This window comes from Camelus bactrianus, chromosome 7, assembly GCF_048773025.1.
Source record: "Camelus bactrianus isolate YW-2024 breed Bactrian camel chromosome 7, ASM4877302v1, whole genome shotgun sequence".
NCBI classification, from domain to species: Eukaryota; Metazoa; Chordata; class Mammalia; order Artiodactyla; family Camelidae; genus Camelus; species Camelus bactrianus.
Genome location: NC_133545.1, coordinates 73,472,714 through 73,498,086, shown reverse-complemented (window position 1 = coordinate 73,498,086; position 25,373 = coordinate 73,472,714). Strand labels below are relative to the sequence as shown.

Here is a 25,373-nt window from a genome sequence, read left to right as displayed (position 1 = left end):
CAGAGCATGAATTTCCTGGTTGCTTGGAATTCCATAGGTTTTCTTTGACCCCAATTCTGACTCCCACACTTCCGGATGGTCAGAAAAGTGCATGTTGCCTCCTCACATCTGAGTCCCTAAACTGCAGCCGCACTGGCAGCCAAACACATACACTGCTCCCTCCCTGCCTATATTGTTATTCATTTTAATACAAGCCTTGACGAGATGCCATACATTTTTCTCTACTATCCAGGTCAGGTAAATGTTATAAAAACTTCCTCTTGCTTTGGAAACTATAGAGACGATAATGATGCTACAGGGATCTTCTGGGGCCAACTCTTGTGATGGAAGGCAGGACACCATATTAAGGGCTTGGTCACTGCAGTCACATTGCTGGCATTCACATCCATGCCCCCCACATCCTAGCGTGTGACCTTGGGCACATCATTTACCCACTCTGTACTTCAGAATTTTTCATCTGTAAAGCTGGGATGAAAATAATACCACCTCATAAAGTTATTGTGCGTATTAAATGAATTGAATCATCACTTAAGATGGATAAATCACTTCAGACCAGTGCCTGGATATAAGTACTCAACAAATGCTATTATGATTCATCAAGCAGGCTTTGCTAGGCACTGTGGTATGGGTGCAGGAAGGAGCAAAGATCAATAAGAAATGCAGTCTAGATTCGACACAACATTGTAAAATGACTATAACTCAATAAAAAAAGTTAAAAAAAGAAACAAAAAAGAAACGCAGTCTAGTAGGGGAGATAAAATAGAAACAAAGAGAACTATACAATAGACTTTACAAAATATGATGTATGCCTTACAGTGCTTTGAAAAGCTAAATTTTAAAAGTACTAGTTTAAAGATTAATGTTTTAAATATACTTTAGTTTAAAATATGAGCTTTGGATAAATGGAAGCATTGAATCTATTTTGCTCAGAGAATTTTTTTTTTTTAATAGACTAACTGAATCCTGCCTCTTGAAAGATTTCTTCCCAATTTCCAACACTTAAGTGATAATTTTTTTTCTATAAATGCCCATTCATTATTCCCTACTATACCTGAGGGAAATGTGAGTTTGCTTTATGAATATGGGTGGGAAGACTGAGTCATTCACATGTTACTTTCTCCTGCCATTTCTGGACATGAGGAGTCTGATCTGGGAACACAGTATCCAGCGGGGAGGTGGAATCATGGCTGGCAGAGAAGAGCATTCTTACACTGGTGCTGAAACTCTCACAGCTAAGGAGTCTGTCCTTCATTACCCACCAGGCTGAGCTTCCCAAACGTGGATATATTTTCAGATAAATGACCTCTCCCTTCTTCCCAGTAGCGGTGCTAAGTTATTTAGTTAAGACACTGACCTTAATGTGTATTTTATGTGTAGCTTATGTATAAGGGGTATTTCTCACTTAGCCATTACTATTTACCAATTCATGGAAAACTTGATATTTTATTCTCAGCAGAAATGACATCGTACACTGTCAATCATGTCATGAAGCCCTCAGGACCTACAAGATACATAGACTCATTTTCTAAAATTTCAGAGCCAGTAGGCATGCACTTAAAAACGTGTTCTATCCATCCTTTCTCATTCCCATAAAACATCTTTCTTAAATGTTACTGCTGGATGCAGGAGGAGGCTACTGTTATCAAAGGTATGGCTAAACTTTTGCTCCTACATTGAGTGAAAGTGGTGAGTTGTAAACCTACAGGTGAGATAGAGATTATCTAGACAGAAACTAAAAGACTACACTGCTATTTCAACATCGTTCTGTATTAAGAGACAAGAATAAATACATTTTCTTCCACTGGTGTCTGCCAGCCCTGACTCACTGGCTTTAAGTTTCATACACACATTCATGAATGTTTATCAGTGTGCTAGGCACTGGGGACACAAACAGGAAAACAATGACACAACCCCTTCACCAAGGGGGCCCATACTCCAACGGAGGAGACACACAAACTGGGTGACTAACCACCTCAGGTTTGTGAAAGACTAAAGGATTTTCCAGGGTTTGGGACTTTTCAGTTCTAAACTCTGGACAGTCCTGGGTAAACTGGGATGCATTGATCACTCACAGTAGCCACTTAGCCACAAACAGCAATGGCTAGGTGATGAACTCGCCTTATACATAAGATACACATAAAAGATTAAAAAAATATTATTCTTGACTACTGGGTCTATCTCACTGCCCAGACCAGGGAAAAATCAAATACACAGCTATTCCTTTTATACACTAGAAAGTGGCCAGAAGATTTGTATGCACAAAGTGGGGACTCAAAGGAAGAAAAGAGAACTTAGTCTGATGGTTTGGGGGAAGCTTCACAAAGGAAGTGAGACTCCAGCAGGTTCTAGAAGGATAGATGTATTTTGCCAGATGGAGAAGAGGGGCATGTTAGGGAGAGAATAGTGGATACAGAAAGATGTTCAGAAATATTCCATTCTGCTTAGCCAGAGTATAGGGCTAGTGAATACACACATGTGGGGTGGTGGTGTGGGAACAGAGGTCGGGGGAGAGAATGAGCTATGAGATGGGAAAGGTGCTTCCAAGTTATGGTATGAAGTTTTGTTTTGTTTCAGAGTCTCCCTACTTCTATTGTGGCTTTGGTCTAATAGCCTTGAAAGTCCATAGCCTTGAAAGTCTTCATCCAGGAGGATGTGCCTCATTCCTGAACTTGGAGGGATTATAAAATGAGTTTCACCATATTAACCACATAGGAAAAGCTGTGGTGCTCCCTAGAATTCTCAATTATTTCAGCATCATTTACTGGCTCCCTCCAATGTACTGGTTATTATTCTTACTTGGTAATGTGAGGGTAAGATGCTCCGTGACAATGCAGAATCACATCATCCAGGGGACTGGGTATGACAGTGTGCAGGGAGGGGTGACAAAAGTCTGACCTGTTATATACTCTGAACTGGATTGCTATTTATTAATAACTTATTTATGAGTTGCTAAAATGTGTAGTCACATTTTAGCCTAAGTCCTGTGAATTCCAAAAAATATGTCCAAGTATGATTAAGTATTGTACACCTGTGCATACATGGCACACATATAGAATGTTAGACACACACAGTCATGGATTACTGTGGTCCTGACTTCAAGGGAGAGTCAGAGAATTACCAAGGACACACAGAACAGTGAAAAATCATGAAAGCAACATCACTCATGCCTCAGAGTATCCAAGAAGGTGGGAGTCAGGAAAAGAGTGCCAACCAGGGGAGATGGACAAGACTGGGAGCAAGACTGTGGGACGATTTTGAAAATCAACAGGACATGAAGATAATTCCAAATCCATGTAATAGCAAAACTCTCCAGGTACCCAAGTCCAATGTTCAAAGTGAGAAAAAGATTAAAGAATATTATTCTTGACTACTGGGTCTTTCTCACTGCCCAGACCAGGCGAAAGTCAACTACACAGCTATTCCTTTTATATGCTAGGAAGTGGTTCAGGAAGAATTAGAAAACCAAACAAAATTAAAACACACTTTTTATGAATCTCAGAGAGAAAAGGATCTTTTCCCTGGATACCTAGAATCTGCATAGAACCTTTCAGGATCTTGCCACTGAAAAGTTGGCCATGGGGCCTGTGTGGGTGGGTGGGAGCCTATCATTCTGAGAAGATAAGGACCCCAGGAAGATAAGAGGCTTGGAAAAAAAGTAGTGGGAAGAGAGAATAAAGCTTTGGCAGAACCCAGAGCAAAGAAACGTGTCAGTAATTGTTGTCAACAATTCACTGTTGTCTTTAATAGGTAACCATTAGGGATAACTATTGTTGCAGAGTTTTATATAATTAGCACACTATGCCTAAAATTATGACATACTTTTGCATACTAAAAACTGAGAAACAAAATGGTAATAAGAATACAAAGACCCGGCTTTGGGTGACATGGCTTTCAAACCAGAAGAGTCTCTTCCAAGGGTTACCTTTCTGTCTCCCTTAGGGGCTAATCCTGATTTTACTCTTCTTGAACTTTGCCCTTACCCAACTCTGGAAATTGAACATGGGCCATTGTCTCTGACGATTACAACAATGATGATAGGAAGATTCTGCACTACTATCTGTGCATAAGGTTAGAGCTGTATGTGAGTGAGAACGGGAGTAGTCAGTAATCACACAGCTATGTACGTCTTGTCTCGGGCTTTGAAAAGGATATATTTGGTCCTGCTGAGGTCCAGTGATACAATAAGAAAGGAAAACACGGCACTCACTCAACAAGAAATTCCTTACATGGTAACACGGTGGAACCGTGAGTGCTGGTAAGAGCTCTCCCCCGATGCTCACCTAAGAGTTACCCACAAGTGGTGGATTAGGCCATGAGCAGTAACAGGTGAGGGGGCCACCTGCACTCAGGTTTCCTCATTCTCACGTGTACTTCTTGGGCTTCACCAAAAAGACTCACTTACAATGAGTCTCAGTTATCATTCTCTCTTATTTTTGAGATCGAACCAGCATTTGACATTGAAGCCACATTGGAAGATGAAGTCCACCTCTCACTGCCTTTGTGAAGTTCCCCTAATATCTCTGAACTGCAAGGGCCTCGTCTGTAAATATCCTGTTCAACTCACAGGTCTGTTCTGAAGAGCACACAGATAAAGTATATGAAAGTGTTTAAAAATGAGGCGCTGCCTAGATATAAGTTAATTTAAATATTATTCTGTTGTATTCAGAGTACGGGAGTCAAGCGTGACTTAAGTATGGACAGCATGAGGTCTCTCAGTTCCTGTCCTGGGCTGCAACCCTGTTCTACCACCTACAAGCTTGATGGCCTGTCTTCTTTAAGGTTCTCTGTCTGTAAAACTGGAATAATAGCACCTAACAAAAAGCATTGTGGTAATGATTAAATGAGTTATTCAAAATGCCTAATATATACCACGTGCTTAGTAGCTGGTAGCTATTAACATGACTTTTCTGGGTTGAGTGATAGTTACTAAACATTTACATATTAAGTCAATACCCCTAACTAAATTACTAAGTAATATTGCATAAAAAAAGACAATCATTTCTATCATTTTATCTATCTGAAAGTATATTCATTTTTTGGGTGCCCAATTAAAACCGGAGAGAGTGAAGTAAGAGTAGAATGAGGAGACTTTATCAGCCTCCATATAAGAGTGTTGTGCTTAATGATAATCTGAACTAAGCTCTTTACATTATGACAGACTCGATAAACGGTGCTTAATAAGCTTTCAGAAATTACACACCCAATGGTGAGTTTCTTCTAGACTAAACTAATGCAGAATTAATTTAATTGGCTTATTACAGCAAATAGTCTCCTTTTACCTGTAGTAGATTCAGTTAACCTTCTCAGCCACAGAACAGAATTGTTTTTTTTTTCCTGGACAATTTAAAAATGCATCTTATTTAGCTACATTGAACATACGAAATTTGATAATAAAAATTTTGTGACCCATCCATTTTTATTATACAATTACCTGAGTCAATTGTAACATAATTTCATGTGGTTAAATAGAAAGTCATCTGTTAAACACTAGTAATGAATAATGTGTAACAATGCTACTTTGTACCATAAAAAAAGGAAAACAATATCCCTTTCAAATTTATTCAGCTTTGACAGCACTGAGAAAAATATAGTTCTTATCTTTTTGTCTATAAACTTATCTTTTTTTTTCTTTTTATTTAATGATAATCTTAACATCAGTCTCATGTCTGTAGATATAAAATACATGTCTATTTTTTATCACAGCTTTGTAAGGAGATTCTATTACAATAATCCACCCTTCTGGGAAGCCTTCTTTCTATAACACTCACATGATGAGAATAAAATAATTAAAATAAAATAAAAGAATGATAATATATGTTATTGTCTAGTCAAATAACAAGCAGAAAAGGAAATAAAATGCTTTTAAATTTTAAGTATTCTTTGATCAACAGGCATAAAGAGAAAATAATGAGGCTTAACACAGGAAAATGGCCAAATTTATCCTTCTTACCACAAGGTGCAGTAGATATTCCTGGAACTAGAAGAGACCTTAGCAATCACCTAATCCAAACCACTCATTTAACAGATAAAAGCCAGGGAGGCTGAGTGTAATTTTGTACTAGCCTGTAAATTCAAAATCATGGATGCAAAAAAGGGAAGAACTATTAGTAATACTATGGTCTGTGACACAAAAGGAATTTTGAAAAACATTATTTGCATATTAAAAAAAGAGATGAAATTATAGTTCTCATGTGGGGGCAGGAGGGCATTACATTTACCTATCAAGGGTGACCGTCTTCTGTTTTATTCATAATAATGTGCCCAAAGAATGACATCAGGCTGCTGCTTCCTCAGTTTGACTAAATTCCCTCATCCCTCTGACAGTATTAGCATCTCTCTGAGCTAAATGCGATTCTAGTTTTGTACCTATTAAAGCTCTAAAAGACCTAAATGCCAGCCAACCACTTTAATTCCAGAAAGAATTCTTTTCCAACACCAAAGGAAGAAAACTGGCTGTGTTGTTTCAGCACGATATTCTCCAACACGACATGATCCTGGGGGATTTTTAGGATAATTTTGACTCTATGCAATTTTCCACTTCATGTGTTAACATCAGAACTTAGTCTCAGTCTAAGATATGACTCCAAAGTATGTGATGATACCGATCGGTAACATGAGACAATTTGCAGTTCATGGGCCACAAACCAAACATGTTTAATCCAGAGAGAAAATTAATAAACTATATAAGCTAAGTATTTTCATAAATTATAGAAAGACGACAACTATCTGCTTGTTATTATAATGTTGCCTTGGCAAGAGGCAAAAAGAATTATTCACTGAAAGATGGTGGCAGCTCTCTCGGTTGTAGAGCAATGAGCTACATAGAAAAGGTGGTCCCCTTCCTCCAGCAGGAAGGACAGCACTTTCCACAGCATCCTAAGTCCTCTCGGTGCAGAAATGACACTCCCCACATCCAGCAGCTCATATCCAGCTCAAAAGGTTATCTGCAACTCCCTTGAGCAACACTGACCCAAGTGCAGACCGTCCTCTCTGCCTTCATGTGGTCACTATCAAGTTCACACGGTCCTATAAAAAAAGATGGAGTGGGAGGAGAGCGCATGGTCCTTCCTTGGGAGCACACAGTGTGGTGTTTCCAGTTCTGACCATTTCTGCCCTGCCTCCCTGGGACGATGAGGGCTCAGGGACCGAGCCCCTCCCACTGCTGCCTCTATCACCGAGTTCCCTGGCTGGGTGCTCCCCGGTGTGCTCCTGAGCTGTCTGCCTGCACGGAACCTCTCCAGAAACGCCTAAACGAGAGCCTGATTTTAGATTCATAAAAAATGTTTTAAGACCAACAAACCAAAACCAAAAAAAACTCATGTTTACATCACATTCACCTCTTTTCACAAACATATTCTCAAAGAAAAGTTGATGCTAGAGTAATAATTCTTTTGTGTTTTATTACTGACTTCTAGACAAAAATGATTTATTAGAATTCTAAAAATTAAAACACATGTATATATATAACTCTGATGTCAAAGCAAATAATTCATTTCTATTTATAAAAGTCCACCTGCAATTAAACCTAATCAAACTTCTGGGTGCCTAAAGCATTCTTTATTTGGAACCAGAACATTTGCTAAATAAGGTAGTTTTTGAGCCCAAACAGTTGCTAATAAAAGGGAATTTAACTAGAGAGTAGAGTTCTTTTTCCTTCAGTTGAAAAGACATTAGGGGGAAGGAAAGGTAAGTAGAATACAGAATAAATGTTGATCATATTAAAATGAATCAGCAAGGGTGAAGTATCTCACAGCATGAAAAATTATCTCTAACCTCACATAAGGGGCTGATGAGGGGCACGTATCCCGATCTTGACCGGATGGCAGTGCTGAGAAGGGAGACTGGACACGAGACATCATTTCGATTTAAAAGGATCATAGTTAAAAAATATTCGAGGGGTCCTCAAAAAGAGTAAAAGGAAGCCATGAGTTTTTCTATTGATCTGTGGTTGAACTGTAGTATTAAGAAAGTAAACAATAGCCAGTTGAAACTGATATACTATGAAAGTATTACAGAGCGGGCAAGTAAGAAGCACCAATTACAAACTGTCAGAGATGCTAGCGTAGCGTAAAGAGCGTGTGCGCGGAGCTGGGGGAGGCCCCACGATGAGGCCTGAGGGCTTGCCTTCTCCAGGCTGAAAGGAGTGATGTCGCAAACTATTGAATTGGCCTGGGTCACCCAGAAGGAGGTAAAAATGTACGTGTAATGGCAGCAAAAAAGAGCCAACTGTAGTTTGGTTAGAGATGGAGGACCCTGTATTTATTTCAGTATCCTTACTGAACTTCATTCAGCTGTGAAGTTAACTGATTTATGCTTGTTTAACAAATATGAGAAATCTTTTATAAATTATAAGCAGATGGTATTAATATAAAAACACAGCTACTCTATTGAAAGGTCTTTCTTAGCTGTACGTGCATCTACAGCTGCAACCTTACTAGCCGTGTGCCCGTGGAGAACTCATTTAACTCCTCAGAGATTCGGTTCCCTCATTTGTAAATGCTGCAATCGTCATCTGGGACGATGGATGTGAAAGTAGTTGAAAGTTAAAACAGTGCCTTAAACAACACTATCTTTATTATTATTATTATCACAAATCCCCAGCTATCTAAGATTAAACATACTACAGAAAACTACAACAAAAATATGTTCCTTGGGAGTTACCCTGAAACCTCAACCCCTCTGGAGGCCATGGAAACATCACACCCTGAATTCCTTACTCTTTGCTTCATCATTTTCAAAGGGATTATGGAATGATAAGAAATGCTATTTTTTAAATTCAATGCAGCACACTCTAACCATGAGATAAGTTATATGTTTCTTACAAATCAAATAATTTCCCTTAGAATTGTTCACTTTTGGGGGTGTACTGAATCATGAAAGAACTGGAAAAGCAAGTAATGCCAAAAGGAGAGTCCTTATCCATGTCATTAGGATACACAGGATAAAACATCACCAGCGTTAACTGAGCGCTTCCTACCTACCTGTGTGGAGAGCTAAACACCAGCTGTGGAATGAGACTGTCTAGATTCAAATTCTGGCTGTGTTATTTAGTACTTGTAAAAATATCTGTATCTCAGTTTCCTTATCTATAAAATGGGGATAATAACACAGACCTCAGGTTTTTCTGGTGGAGATTAAGTGAATTAGGATATGTAAAGCACTTAAAATATTGCTTGGCATGCATTAAGTGCACAATAAAAGTTCTTCCTCTCCACTCCCCTCTCTCCTCTCTCTCTGGTCCTTGTCCTCATCCTCCTCCCCTTCCTCCTCCATAATCTGTCTACTCAATATCCCACAGCTTGAAGCTGCAGGGCTGGTGTACTATGAAACGCTGCAGCCCATACTCTTGGCCACTAGATGAGAATAACTGATATGATCAAGTGCTATTGACAAGATTCAGAGCTCACCTTAGATTAGAAAGTCACTGAACAACTTCACCAACCATGCACTTCAGTTTAGCATCTCCTATTAACATAAATTTGTACATTGGGAAAAAGGATTTCTTTCTTAAATAGCTGTTTAAATAGCACCAAGAAAAGTTTGCTAGTTTTTGAAGACTGAAGAAAAAAATGGAAAGTTTGAAAAATCAACTTTTAGTACAGGAAAAAAATTCTTTAAGAATGAGCAAGATTTGAAAAGGATATTCTTTTATGTTTATTTCTAATTGGAAATGTTTTACATTTATGCTGACTTTTTAAAAATTCTAAAGTTACGAAGCTTTTTCTTGGGATATTTAGAAAACTACTCAAAGGCATGAAGGAGAAAAACATTCTTAAGATATGACACTGAGCTAAAATCCTCTCTAATGACTTTCCAACTTGCTACATCATGATGCATACTCATCATTAACCATGAAATGAATGCAATTTTCCTTTTACATTTAATGTTATGTTGGAGATATTATGCAGTATCTTTCATACTTTCTGGAATTGCACACAAGTAACATTTCATAGTAGCAGATGTGTGACATCACATGAAAACTTGTAAAACCTTCACATGAAAATCACATCTGTCAGTCTCCACTATCATTTTAACTGTAGTTTTATGGTTTGCTTCTCTGTGCCAGAGAAGGCAGCTTTGCATGAAAGCTGTTCCAGGAAATTGTGTCTTCTGGACTAGCTAGTTAAGCAAATTGTGTAACTGCCATTGAAACCAAAATGTACCCAGCAGACATAATTTCAAAAAAGAGGAGAAAAAACCACATTTGTACAAAACTCACAGCTGTTCAACTCTACATTTTGTACTTTTTTCATCAAAAATATTCCCTTTTTTATGACTAGTGACAGTTAAATTTCTAGTTAGCAACTTTAGGGCTTTTTAATACATTGCTAAGTGCTGCACTATCACGGATTTGGTGTCTGTCAGGAGAAATTGGGCTAACCTCTTTCTGTGGCTACATAGAGTAGAACTGTGGTCTGTTCTGTCTGCAGATGAAATAGGGAAAGATGTTGAGTAGGGCTCACTGTTCTTTAAAATACAGAGCTGCGTGGCTGCCTCTGTAGCTCTGAACTAGGGCCAACATCCCTACATCGAGGTCCACACAACAGGGACTCTTCTTCTTTCAGGACATGGGAGTCTTGCTCCTGGGGTGCCATGGTGTCCAGGGCCTCTCTCAAGTCATGGGTAATGGAGCTGGTGGCTCAGAATGCCTGAGTTAGAAGCCAGTCTGATGGGGCTTATGCAGCATGACTTCCTATTGTTGGGTACCCTCCTGTGATATTGTTTCAGAGGGGAGCCAGGGAGGAGATGTTCTCTGGGGACCCCTTGTTCTTCTCCAGCGATGAGTTCCAGAAGCTTGTTTGGACCATCACAGATTATGAATGCTACATTAATGGGATGCATTTTGAGCAAGAGCTTGGAGTCCTAGTGTCCATTCCTCTCAGTAATATGTGATACTGGGTAAGTTACTTAACTTCTTCAGCCAGAGTTTTCCCATCTATAAATTTAAGATAATTTACTGCATTATACTATAGAGAGGATTATAAATGCGTTAAAACCCATTTCATACTAAGCACTCAATAAATGTTCTCTATTTTAATGATATGACAACGATGATGATGATAATTTTTCTGAGTTGGATATATTAAACCTATAATGTTAAAATTGAATTTGCACAGTACAGAATTATGGCACAGTAAGGTAAAGTCAGCAGCAGTGGTCAAAAACTATTCAATCCAGGTTTTTTGGTTTCAAGTTGTATAAACACTTTTTTGCTATTGATTGCTGGAATCCTATCTGCTTGTCTGTGGCTGGCAGGAAAATGAATGTTTGTGCAACTGTGCCAGAGGCACAAGGCTGATTTCAATCTCACATGCCCTGCTGATGACAGAGCCCACTCCACAATTTCTGCTCCCAGTTGTTGGTCTTTTTGAAGAGCAACTGACTGCTAGGTTAGACTCCTAGTTGCCCTGCACAGGTTTTTTTCCCCACTGGGTGGGAAAGTGGAATTTTTTTTTATATTTTGTGACTAGTACCTCTAATTGTGTAATTGGGTGTGTAATTAAACACCAAAAATGATAGCTCTTCAGAGAATCCATCATCATTGGTAGGATTAGTGAATTGACATTTCCTTGACGACAGATTTACAGTAAAGACTGCCTTGCTTTGTTATGTTAACTGAATGTTAATATTACAAACTAAAAAAATGTGACTCCTTGTTATCACTGTAATGATAAAGTATCTTAATCTAGGCATCTTTTACTTTTATATTTATGCTATCTATAATGGAAACTTGATGTAGTAACTTAAACGAGTCTTACTGTTTTTTTCTTATAATTAACTATAAGAAATTAGGTGACCTTCTTCCAACAAAAATACTCTATGAACTGAAAGTGATAAATAACCACTATGTTCATATATGTATTTGTATAAATTCCACAAACAAGACTACTATTCAGAACCAATAGATACCTTGTGAAAATCATAGGGTGATGGAGATGAATTTCAATTTTTTGAACAGTTAAAACAAACTGTATAAATAGGTGTACCCCAGTGAAAAGGGGACAAGTTGTCTTTGTTGTGATGGAAGATATCGCTTATTTCAAGTAATGTTTACATTATATAGAACAAATTGAGGTATTTTAATTATTTTGATGATTTTTTTTTACAAAGGACATTTCTAAGAAATATTGGCATATAGTTCTACTTAAAATTATCTTGAGACTTGAACTATCTGTCTCAGTTTTTTTGATTGATCTGATACACCTGCACACCTAATTATTGGTACTGATGTATCTTATGGAATCATGTCATGGGGAAAAAGCCATGACAAGGAGCTGGATGCAACTTGAAGGAAGCTGAACTACTTGACTCACTATGACCTGTATCTAAGACCTCACAATCACTTGAAATCTAAAACCATTAAATATGTTAGTCTGATCTGATTATGTAAGACATGACAGACTAAATTATGAATAATTTACTGACTATGGTGATGATACATGAAAAATACAGTGGAGAAATGTAGAAAGAAATGCAATTCAAGCAAAACCAAATACAAGGTAAACCATCTGAAGTATAATGATAATGAGGACAATTTTCTTTTAGGTTTATAGCTAATGTCCAATTCAGTCATTAACTACAAGGGGTCTACCAGCTGCAGATCTTTACTTGGAGAACACACACTTCTATGATCAAGAAGTAAAGGAAGCATTGCTTTCTGACACATGGGTCTCTCACCTCTACAACAGACAGGTAGAAAAGGAAGGTTTGAGTTAAATACTATTTCCCTCATTGGAAGTCAGCATGAAAGGAGTTGAGAACATGGAAGAAAAATGTGAAGATTTAGAATAGGACAAGGGTCAGCATACCATGCCCTGCAGGCTAAATTTGGCCAGCTGCCTTTTTTTTGTAAATAAAATTTTATTGAAACATAGCTACACCCCATTCATTTAAATGTCACCTATAGTTGCTTTCAAGCTACAACAGCAGAGTTGAGTAGTTGTGACAAAGGCCATTTGGTCCCCTAAAATACTTGTTATCTGGCTCTTTATGGAACTGTCAATATCTGGACTCAGGAAAAGGTTCTTATTTAATAAATTCTGCAAGGAAGTGTATTAAAGATGAAATCTATATGTTACATACCTCTGCTCTCTTTGCTTACATGGAACGACCTTGGATTTCAGATGTAATACGTTTAGGCAAGGGACAATTTGATTTGATTCAACAAATTAAAAGACAAGCTAGCATTTAATGGAAACCTTTGATGTTGATTAATTTAACCAGGAGCTGCAGCTACGTTATTATTAAAATACATGTATATTTTAATTGATCAGCAATATAGTGGGATTTGGAGTCTTACAACTGTTTATAAGTGATTTCCCCTTATTTTTACAGTTACTGATATCTCCATGTATTTATTTTACTTTTTGCATCTACTAAGCATCCACATGACATTAGAGCACTAGACACCATGTTGGAAAACTACATTTGACAAATGAAGTGAATTCACCTTTACTGGAAATGACTGACTATGGTGCTAAAATTGGGGCTTTTCCAGATGAAGATGGTGGATCAAAGTATTAAGTGCTCATGAGGGAGCTGCTCCAGGGCAGGGAGCACAGGGGTCATACTCATCTGTACCTCCCCAGCACAGAAAAGGGCTCAACACTTAGTAAATGCTCAGTAACTGTCTGAATATTGCTGCAAAAACAATTTAGCAATGATGCCATCGGTCTGTAATCCTTTATCATCTAGACTATTATTGCTAAAAAGAATATGATTGGAGAAAACAGAGTTAGATTTTCATGAATAATGTGAACATCTATAGTTTTTCAACTTCTGAATTCTTAGGTAAGTAGGTTTTGTTATTCACCGAGTAACATTGACAACATGACACAACAGATAAAAACTAAAAAATTTTCTATCAGAAGAGGAGGCTCTGGAAAAGTAAGTCACATATTTAACTTCTGAAAATTATAACTATTACTTGATTTTCCTATGAAAAAATGTGTATATAACTGAATCCCTAATAGGGTCTTTATTCTGAATAAAAGGCTGTGAGGAGGGGTAACATATTACGCTAAGATACATTAAGGCCATGCAATCTCCAATAGATAACATAAATGTTCAATCTACAGAAAAAACACTTGATTTAAAATGGAGCCTTAAAAGACAAAGAAAAAATCTGAATTTTATTTCATTCCTCAACTGGAGAGTATGGTTGTTTCATTTAATTGACTTCAAAATCTGGTTTAATAGAACATCTCTTTCACACAACTGGTCAGCTCCCAACATTTTGATTGCAAAATGAAGGGCATTTACTTTGATATCTTTAATTATCACTCATTTAGAGGACAGTGTGAAACACACTTTTCCAATTGGTGTTTTAGAGTCATAAGTCAAAGGAAAGGAAAGACAAATTAGCCAGCTGGAAAGGCAAGACACAGCTAGTTAATGCTGCTAGAGTCTTTGTAGGTACTTCAAAGTAAGATGAAAGGGGAATAAAGGAGCTGTTAGCCACACATGCTCAATAAATGAAATACTAACACAATTTCACAACCCATTAATAACAAGTTAATATCAAACTTAGAGACTTACTCAACATAATAAGTGCCATATATGGGATCATCGATTTTTTCCCAGCCATATGGAAGCTCTGAAAAAGAAAGAGTTATTTCTCTCAGTAAGTAAGTAACAGATATCACTATTTCTAATAAAAAGTAATATAATTTAATTGTTCGTGAATTGCAGAAATAGTCTACCAAAGTGGCATAAAGCATTCAGAGTCAGCACCAAATTTCAGACGCATGTTGTAGGAACTATAAGAAACACTGACTTGAAAACCGACACTTAAAACACAGAGCTCTCCTCTCTGCAGGTATACTACTGGGTCTAGCTGTTTATCCTACGCCAAGCAGTAGAGTGAACATCTTTGCGTTACCACCAATCAAGGCAACACAGAAGGCACATTGCTTTCCTGAAAGAGCACACAGCTTTCTTATTTATTTGCACTGTTAAAAGGAGCAGTTCAGGATAAGGATCATATTTTCAAAATATATTTCTGAGAATAGCAAACTGTTTCTGATGACTGAAACAAAGACATTATACATTCTCAATTGACATCCCACTATTGGAGATGGCTAGCTTGCTGTTCTCTCTCTATGGGTCAGAATTTGAATGCTGCAAATAAACAATCTGGGCATATTTTTGTACAAAGTTTAAAATTCTAAACATCCTAGACAATATGGTTCATATTCCCAATTCTCCACCGCAAATTTTAATACACATATACATTAAAATATCAATAATATGATAAAAGATACTTTAGGTAAAAACATTGTATTTGAAAACCAGGCTTTGCTTTATGATACTGTTTTCCAAATTCATTGAGCCTTTATAATTATTAACTCCAATAAATATGAATAATAATTATATAACTATGAATAATATACATTAATAATAATATATTTTCTTCATAGATATTAATTACATAGATATTAATTATATACATAGAACTTGAAATCTAAGTAAGATACATTGCCACGCTTTAAGTAATATATTTAAATGACACTTAAAATTTTGTTATTGCAAGTAGTAACATATATTTATGACAGAAAAAACACAGTTACAAAAAGAAAATTAGAATCATCTGCAATCCTGCCATCCAGAGAAGCTACTATTAATATTTTGGTGAATAGCCTTCAAATATTTTCTATACAAATAAATTTTAAAGAAATTAGATCACACAGTGCATATTATTTTTACAGCCTGGTATTTCTATCTAACAAAATATCAAGGGCATCTTCAACATGACTAAGTGTTACTGAACAGTATCACTTTTAACGTGGCACCAGAGTAGAGTGTGTTATGGTCAGAGCCTGTGTAATCCCACCAGTCTTCTATTATTGAACATTTGGGACTTTCCAGGTATATATCATCTGCGTTGGACTTACTAAAAACTAAATCTTTCATCAATTTCCTAGTAATTTAGTCATGATAAATTCCTAGAGGTGGTATTTCAGATTAAAGGGCAGGTACCCTTATATGGTTGTGACAAATCTATATATCACATCTAATTATAGATGTGATAAATCTGTATCTATATTTATCTAAATCTATATATGTATATCTATCTTCCAGATGGTTACCTTCCCACTCACAAAAGAGTCACTGGGAACTTATGAGTGACTTTATTTCTCTGTACCATCAAATTAAATGCAGGTTCATAATTCCTCATTCAAAACTTTTCAGGACTGAGAGGTTTTGGAATTCAGAATTTTTCTGAGTTTAGAAAGATAAAACGATGCAAATGCATTCTATTCCATAACGCTCCAAGCAAAGTTTGAGGAAGCACTTTATAATCAAAGTCATGAGTATTTAAGCAGCCCAGATCATGTGACTCTCACTAAGAGGCACAAATAAGGACTGCTTCTCATTAGTTAGCACTGGTCTGCTTCCAGCATGTCCAGGTCAGGTTACTTTTTGCTGCTAATGAGTTATAAAAGGCAGTTTTTAGAGTTCTTGAATTCTGGATATGCAGATAAAGTACTGTATATCATTACTTTAAAAATCAACCACATTGGTTTTAAATGGCAGCTCATGGTTATTTTAATTTGCTTTTCTTGGATCTTCAGTTAGTTTGAACATTTTTTTATTTGCTCATCCTTGGGTAATTTTTTTGTACATTTCTTGTTTTTATAAATCAATTCATATTGATGAATTTTGTACTTCTTAAGTAGAGTTCTCTACTGATTAAGAATATTAATCCTTTATCACATGTGTTGCATATACGTTTTTAAGAATTTGTTTAGATTTTAACTTTGTTGAACATTTTCTTTAACATATTGTTGCTTTAAATTTTATTTGGTAAATTTCTCAGCATTTTCCTCTATGGCTCCTATTGTTAGAGCAGGCAGATGGCTAGATATGAGCAGAGAAAGGGGGACACAGGCCAAATGTCAGGAATTGGGCAGAAAGGAGAGACACAGGCCAAATGCATGAAACCATACATTATGCAAGCAACAGGGGTCCCTGGGCAGAGAAAGAAAAGCAGGAACCTCTGGGCTGATAAGTGGTCACACCTTTTGGGGTAAGTTAGCCTTGCAGATTAAAAGAACCCATCATACACCGAGGCCATGACACTTCTGATCCAGACTAAATAAGGACAAAAATCCCTCCTCCCTTTGGGAAGGTGGAGTTGGGATGAAAATCAGAGAATACAACCCCAGACCCTTCCCTCCCTAATAAATATTCCATCCATTAATTTTTACACTTTATGTAACCAACTTGCCAAAGAAAGTTGGGGCAGCCCCTCACCTGAGCCTGCCTGCCTTCCTCTTGAGAGTGTACTACATCCATCCCTTAATAAAGCCTCACTTTACTTTTTTAATCACTGTGTCTAGTCTCTGAATTCTTTCTGGAATGGGACAAGAACGTGGAAACTGGTTACATCACCACTAATACTATCAGTGGAACTTAGCTTAAATACTGAAGAAATTTTTCAAGTTTTGTTTTAAAGTATAAAGTCTAGGCTATGACTTTGTTTAATAATTCTTGGATTGGGCATATGTTAATAAACTTATAACACCAAATTGTGAAGCACCTTAAGAAACTACTTTTTTTCAAAATGATGATAAGAGTATTACTGAGTATTTATACTATGGTCCAGGCACTGACTCACTTTATCTTAACAACAACTGAGGATTTAAAAGCCCTGTACTTTGGTTCCAGAGATCTTAACAAATTCAGATATTAATTTAGGCACTCTGTTTAATACAGTGTAAACAACACTTAATTTAGACTAATGATAATAACTATCCAGATAGTTTTCACCAAATCCCCCATGCTATTGGAGAATTTGGCTATTAAAAAGAAAAACCATTTAACAAATATTTGTTGAGTGCCTTTTGTAAGCAGCTAAAGGAAGGACAACAATTGATATTATGGATATTTATTATTAATATGGCTGAATACATGGATTCATATTTATAACAGGTTGAATATCACCTCACAAATAAAATAATATATAAAATAATCATATTTCATAATAGAGTAAAACCCTAAAATTGTTAGTTTTATGAATACTAACTCTACTTCTTAATGGCAATGCTATATGGAAACATTCCTTGGTCAAATTTAAAAAATTGTCTTTTACAATGTAAACTATTCCTTCACTTATTTCTTATCTTTGGCTGTTTTTTGAGTAAATCACTAATTTTAAGCAATGTATCCCACAAGCATACAGTTCACTGATTCTTTATCTTTGTGGATTTGCAATGCCACAGGTTCTGGGCACAATTCATTGGTATCCTTTCTAATTTGTCATCATGAAGTTTTCATCAGAATTTAGGGAGAATTTGATTTGCTTTTCGTAAGTTTTAATATAGTTTGTTTGCTTATTTCATATTTCCAAAATAAGCTATTAATTTATGCCAAAAGAAAATTATATGTCATGAACACTTACACTTTCAGATGAACTATTAGTGGTCCCTGACTCACACTTTGAGACAAAATGATACACTGAAGCTCTAACCTTCTGTTACAAGCAGCTATCATGCATTTCATTTATAATGGTTGTAAGGGATTGATGGGAGAATGTTACAAGAAAACAGTAACAGATAAATACATTGGTTCATTTGTAAATACAACAAAATGGGTATAAAAATCTACAACCAATGTTTAAAATTGTGTGTGTGTGTGTACATATGTATGAATGTGTATGTGTCTGTATATATGTGTGTATGCATGTGCATGTATGTGTGCACATGTGTTTGTGTGTATTCCCCTTAATGACATTCTTCTTGAGTACAAAGAAAGGTCTAGGCTAGAATGCTAATAAAAAAACACAAATTTTCCTTCATGCATAAAAAGACAAATCATATACTTCTTAAGATTATTAACTGAAAAGTAAATATCTGTATGATGACAAAAGTTAAGAACATCTTTCACTATAAAAACATAGCTACTTGCACTTGAGTTAGTTTTTAAAAACCAATTGCTTCTTTTAAAAATTAAGCTAGCAAATGAGAAAAAAGAATTTCCAGTATTGTACTATTTGCCCAAACAAGCAAGCATGCAGCTTGGAGCTCTTGGGTCCTGGGTTATTTAGAACACTGAATTCAACAATATCTGACAAATCTGCAGATGATTAAGGTCACACTAATGAAAAAATAACATATATTATGCAACAGAGAAAAATAAACACTTGAGATCAGCAAGGTTAATGCTGCATTAAGAACTGTTTTAACTGAGATTTTCTTTAGGCCATTGAACCATGGAGCAAATTCAGTGATTAGATATTCCTAAAGTGATTCACTCTGCAAAAGTCTTTGAAAATGTCTAGGTTAAGTTTTAGTCAGTCATATAAGCTTTGTAAAATTGTAATAGAATCAAAAGATTAAAGAGACATCTAGTTCTGCCTGGATTCTGCCACAGCCACCATGCCATATTTTTAATTTACTTGCTCTTTCCAATTCTTATTTATTTATTTGTTTCATTTTCATTGCACGAAACTGAGACTCCTTTATGTTACCTCAAAAAAAGCAGCTTTTATACTACAATTGGGAAACTTATAGAATCCAAAGAGAGTACTTCTTACAGAACTGAGACCCAAATACTTAAAATCTATAAGGAACCTGAGATACATTATCTCACTGCTTTGATCTCTGAGTTTCCCAATTTTGTATCCCCCTCCCTCAGCCCTCACCCCACTTCATTAATCCAGTTCATTTTCTTGAAAATAGATCGACGCTCTGTTTTCCTACATAAAGCTGAGAGTGTATCCGTCCAGATCTTTTTTTCTGTGTATCAGGACTCAAATTTGTTCCTCTTTACCAGTCAATTTTATTCTCTTCAGTCAGGAAATTAAACAATCAAACAAAACAACAAACTACAGAACCTAAATTTGAAAACAGAAATTGTTCCTTTATGTTCTTCCCTCTTTCATCTTCCTGAGAGTGTCCACATGAAAGAGCACAAACCCATGGAAACACAGACTGAGATCTTCGTTCGTGGGGCTGGGAGTAGAAGCTTTACTATTTTTACATGAGGAGGAAGTAGTAGCTAATCTGCATTTTACAATACTGCCATGTAATTCATGTTATCATGTGGATTCAGCCTGACTATTTCATTACCACAGCATTATAATGGATTTTAAAATGGCTTGTTGTTGATAAAATATACAATGGCACAAAAAAAATTCAAAATAAAGTTATTCCTTAATGTATCTTACTAAATTTGAAAGGAAGATGCACAAGATTTTCTTGACAGATACTGATACATAAAAAAACATGTGCTCAGTAGTGTTTTGGGCATTCAGGGGCCTTTCTATCTGGAAGAAAACTGTCAGATGTAGATAAGAACTTTTGCAATGCTAACTTAAATATGACAGAGTAATCTACTAGAGATGGTGACAAGAAATGGTGGCAGAAAGGCATGGCACAAAAAAAGATACTATCTGGTAAAGACTCAGAAAGAGTCATATTTGGTTTAAGTTTGCAAGCTTCATTAGAAGGCAAAAAAGTGATAAATTTAGTAGGTTTTTTTTAAATTCTTAGAGCTCTGGAGAAAGGTCTGGCCATAAAGAAAGATTTGGGAAATAAGTGTATGTTAGGATTTCAAAATAAACACCTCCACTTTCCTCTTAACTTCTATAAGTCTATGTTAACCCATCTATTAATCTATCTACCTATTAATCTATCTATAATGATAGCATCACCATCCACTTAAATTTATTTATGGAAACTTACTAGGCTCCTATAATGTAAAGTCTGGCATCTAAATTTTAACCTCTCCACTGATGCAGAAAACCATAGATATCCACAAAGAGAGCAATAAAACCATCCATAACCCGTATCTACAACATAATTATGAGAAAGAACTTCAAAAGTTTTACCATGAACTTCAAAAGTTATATGCAAGTAGAGAAATAAACATCCCACTCCATCAGAGTCAGCTCAGAAGCCCATTCTGGATCAGAAAGTAAGATGAAGAGTGGGCAAGGAGCCCAGGGGTGGAAAAGCAGATTAAAACCCTCAGAAAGATAAATTCCTATCCTGAATGGGAAAATGCTGATAACAGACCTGGCTGATCAGAACACAGCCACTAGGGAATTGGAAGAAAGGGGTTTGAAAGTGAGCAGAATGTGGGAAGGCACTTCTTAAGAAGAAAGTAGAGATGACGTTGATGGAGGAAACGGCCCTTGAAAATTTGCTCATGACAGGAAATAAGTATGAGGTAGAAACTATGTGTCTGCAGAAACAAAAAAAGAATCACAAGACCATAAGATATAGCAACTACTCTGCAAAAAAAAAAAAAAAAAAAAAGTTAGCCACTAACAAATCAGAACTTCACAAAAGAAAGAGAAGGGGGTGCTTGCTCATGGACTAAGAATGTAGTAATCCACCCAAATACTTTATTTTTGCTTATATAAAATTGCTATTGCTGGTTAAGGGAAAAAATTCAAAATAAACAAAATGGACAATATTCAAAGAAAGTTTCTATAAGAAATCAAAAGTGAGAGTCAAAATAATATGAATAATGAAAATTTATCCTCCCTTATAGAAAAAAACACAAATGAGAAAAGATATTTTGAAACAAGCATTTACAAATATAAAACTACGTTTTGAATCAGAAATTTAAAGCTCGAAACAGAAATGGACAAAGAATAAAGATAGTAAAGAAGACCTGACTAAAATGAGAAAATAAATTTTAAAAGAAGAACCTTTGAAATGAAAACTAAATTACAAGCTGTTCAAGAGAGAACAGATTCAATTGCAAATATAATAAGAACAATTAAGGAAAAACACTGCAACAACTAGGAGAACAAAATTACATAAACAAAAGGTAAAAAGAATCAGGAATAAGTCATACTATAGAAGATAGGCAAAGATAATCTGGTATATGTATCACTGTAACACATAAAGAAGAAGAAAATAATAGAACTAATACTTAAAACTATAATCCAGAATTATTTCCAGAAATAAAATAACTACATATATCTCTACATTGAAAGGGCTGTACAAATACTTGGAACTATGTCCCAGAATAGTCAATTCCAAGACACATACCAATTTGCCATTAGACTTAAGATATAGAGGAAAAAACTGGCTAAAAGATAAGTTCCTTTCAATATAAAAAAATCAGGTTGATACTACATCTTACGAACAACATACACAGCTAGACAACAGTGAAGCAGCATCTTAAAGAATCTCAAAGAAAGAGTGAACCAATGATTTTATGTCTAGCCAATCTATCTTTTAAATATCAACACACACACACACACAAGAACCTGAGGAATACTGCATCCAAGAACCCTTTCTGAGGTGCCTACTCACCTTAATTAAACCAATTTTAATTCAACAAAGAGATGACTGGAAGGAAGCACTAACAGTAATCATTTAACATATTTAAATGTAGGCCTCAGTACAGAACAGAGGTGGAAAACAAGCATACTGGAATAATGTGAAAATGTTCTATGTTTATACATGGCTGAAATAATGCATTTAAAGAAGACAAAAGAGAAAAAGAGTGATTTCACTGATTGTTGTTTAGGTTATAGGTGGGAGTTACAGAATACCATTTATGGCTAACAACAGACTAAGGGCCTTATAAAAGGTATCAGTATACAGGCAAATATTAGACAAATAGAAACTGTTCTAAATGCCCAAAGAAACACACACAGAAACAAAAAAGGCTACAAAGAGAAAGAAACACAGTCAGTTAAACATGATATGGTCACTAATATAAAATAGTATGACAGAGTTAAAACAAAACATAGAAATGGATGTAATTTACTTCTCTTATTCAGATTTTCTAATTACCTCATGAAGAAAAACCCAGTTCCACACTTTGAAGAAAAGATACACTTAAGCAAAGTGATTCAGAAAGGCTAAATAGAAAGGGTTGGGCAAAGATACGTCAGACAAGTATTAAAAACAAGAAAGCAGTGGGTACAGTCCTGCTACCAGACTGCAGAATTCAAATCAAAAGCATTAACCAGGACAGGAATACATCTTTATTACAATAAAGTCATAATTCATAATGAAAACATAACAGTTATCAATATCTACATATAAAATAATACAAACCACCTTTATAATAATGGTAACCACAGGAATTACAAGGAGAAATAGAAATGCACTAATAACAAATATTTAAGACTGCTCTCAGTCTTAGATAGATCAAGTTGACACAAATCATAGGTACAGAACAACTAAATACAGTATAATTAATTAGGCAAATCTTTTGGCCCCCTCATCTCGCTTTCTAGTTTTACACTCCAATAGAGAACATATATTCTTCTCAAGTATACAATAGTCTCCAAAATTGTTTCTATGTTAGATTATAAAAATGTTTTAGTAAGTTTCACAAAGTAAAAATAATATCAACACAAATCTATGACCATAATGCAATAAAATTTACTAACAAAATCATAATTAAATGAACTGCCCTCTAAAAATTAAAAACTATGAACACCTCATGTGTCAAAGAGGAAACATAAACTGAAATTGCAGACTTTCTAAAAGTAATGAGAGTAAAAAAGTGCACTAAGCAGCAAAATCTGTAGGATACAATTAAAACAGGGAGCAGAGGAAATTTTATAGCACATATAGACGGAAGAATAGAAATAATGAAAGTGAATTCCCAACTCAAAAAGCTAAAAAAAAAAACAACAAAGGAATCCCTCCAGGAAGAAAAAACAAAACAGAACAAAAAACAAAAAAGGAATATAAATGATAAAAGCAAAACTTCGTATGGTAGAAAATGGAAAAATTATAACACTAATCAAAATGCAGTTTTTTAAACATCAGCAAACTAAGGATTAATTTAATATTAAAAAGAGATGTCACATATAACAAAGTAAAAAAGGACAAAAGGGAAGCAATCACAAAAATAATAGAATACTTTGCACAAACCTATGCTACCAAAATTGAAAATCTAAATTAAATGGATAATTTCTTAACACAACATAATTTATGAAAATTGGGTCCAGTGGAGATAGAAAGCTTCAATAGATAGGTTTTTAGTCAATTTACCATAGTGAACTCTAAATGGAAAAGACAGAAATGAAACAATGAGTACTAGGTATACTTCCTTTATAGACTGGCTTTGAGTAAAGGCTTTCTTATCATGACTCAAACTTGACAAATCTGACATACAAGCAGCAAAGAATCTCTGTAGAATCCAAAACACCATAATCAAAATTAAAAGATAAATGAAAACTGAGACAAAATAATTGTAACATATATTAGTGATAACTCATGCACTGTTGGTAGGAATGTAAATTGGTACAACCACTACGGAAAACAGTATGAACTATCCTCAAAAAACTAAAAACTAAAAACAGGACTCCTATAGGTTCCAGCAATTCCACTTCTGAGTATTTATCCAAAGAAAATGAAAACACTAATTCCAAAAGATATATGAACCCTTGTGTTCACTGTAGCACTATTTACAATAGCCAAGATATGAAAGCAACCTGTATCCGTTGATAGATGAATGGATAAAGAAGATGTGATAGAGATCTTCTCAGCCATAAAAAATTGTAAAATTTTGTCATTTGTGACAACATGAAGGGACTAAGTGAAATGCTGTGAAATAAGTCAGAGGAAGACAAATACCAAATGCTTTTACTCATATGTGTAATCTAAAAAACAAGCCAAATAAACAAACATAACAAAACTGAAAAAGACACGTAGATACAGAGAACAAACTGATGGTTGCCAGAGGGGAGATGGTGTGGGAATGACTGAAATAGGTGAAGAGGATCAAGAAATACAAACTTACAACTGTAAAATAAATAAGTTACAGGGATGTAATGTAAACGTAGGGAAAATAGTCAATAATATTATAAAACTTTGTATGGTAATGGATGGTAACTGGACTTACTGTGGTAAGTCCAGTTTCATAATGTATAAAAATATCGAACCATTATGTTGCACACATGAAACTGATATGATACTGTATGATATCATGTCAGTATGTCAGGTATAATTTAATATTTTTAAAAAAGGAAAGGGAAAATAAAAAGACTAAAAACTTGATAGAAAAATGTGCAAGAGCCAGGAAGAGACACTTGACAAAAAGTATATACAAATGTCTTTTATACATGAAAAGATGTCCCACTTCCATTAACACAAGAGAAATGCAAATTAATACTACACTGAGATACTATTCTTCATCTATCAGATGGGCAAAAATTCAAAAGCTTGACAACACACTTCTGGAACTGCCCCCCATCATACAATGCTGGTGGATGGGCAATATGGTACAACCTCTACTGAGAGGAATTTAGCAATAACTAACACAACCAGACATTCTTTACATTTTGACTCAACAATCCCTCTCTGAGAAATTTCTCTAAAGTTTCATGTTCAACAGTACAAAACATCAAATGCACGCTGTTATCCACCGCAGTATTATCTTACTAGCAA

At 35.5% G+C, this 25,373-nt stretch overlaps 1 protein-coding gene across 7 annotated transcripts in view; it reads right to left on the bottom strand.

Annotated features, from left to right (window-relative positions):
• Window positions 1-25,373, bottom strand: part of MAGI2 (membrane associated guanylate kinase, WW and PDZ domain containing 2) — a 1,118,509-nt gene that overhangs the window by 278,989 nt on the left and 814,147 nt on the right. For all 7 annotated transcript variants that reach the window (XM_074367572.1, XM_074367574.1, XM_074367573.1 and 4 more), the window contains one exon: window positions 14,539-14,596. In XM_074367572.1, the coding sequence (XP_074223673.1) occupies window positions 14,539-14,596 (58 nt within the window). The remainder of the gene's footprint in view (window positions 1-14,538; window positions 14,597-25,373) is intronic.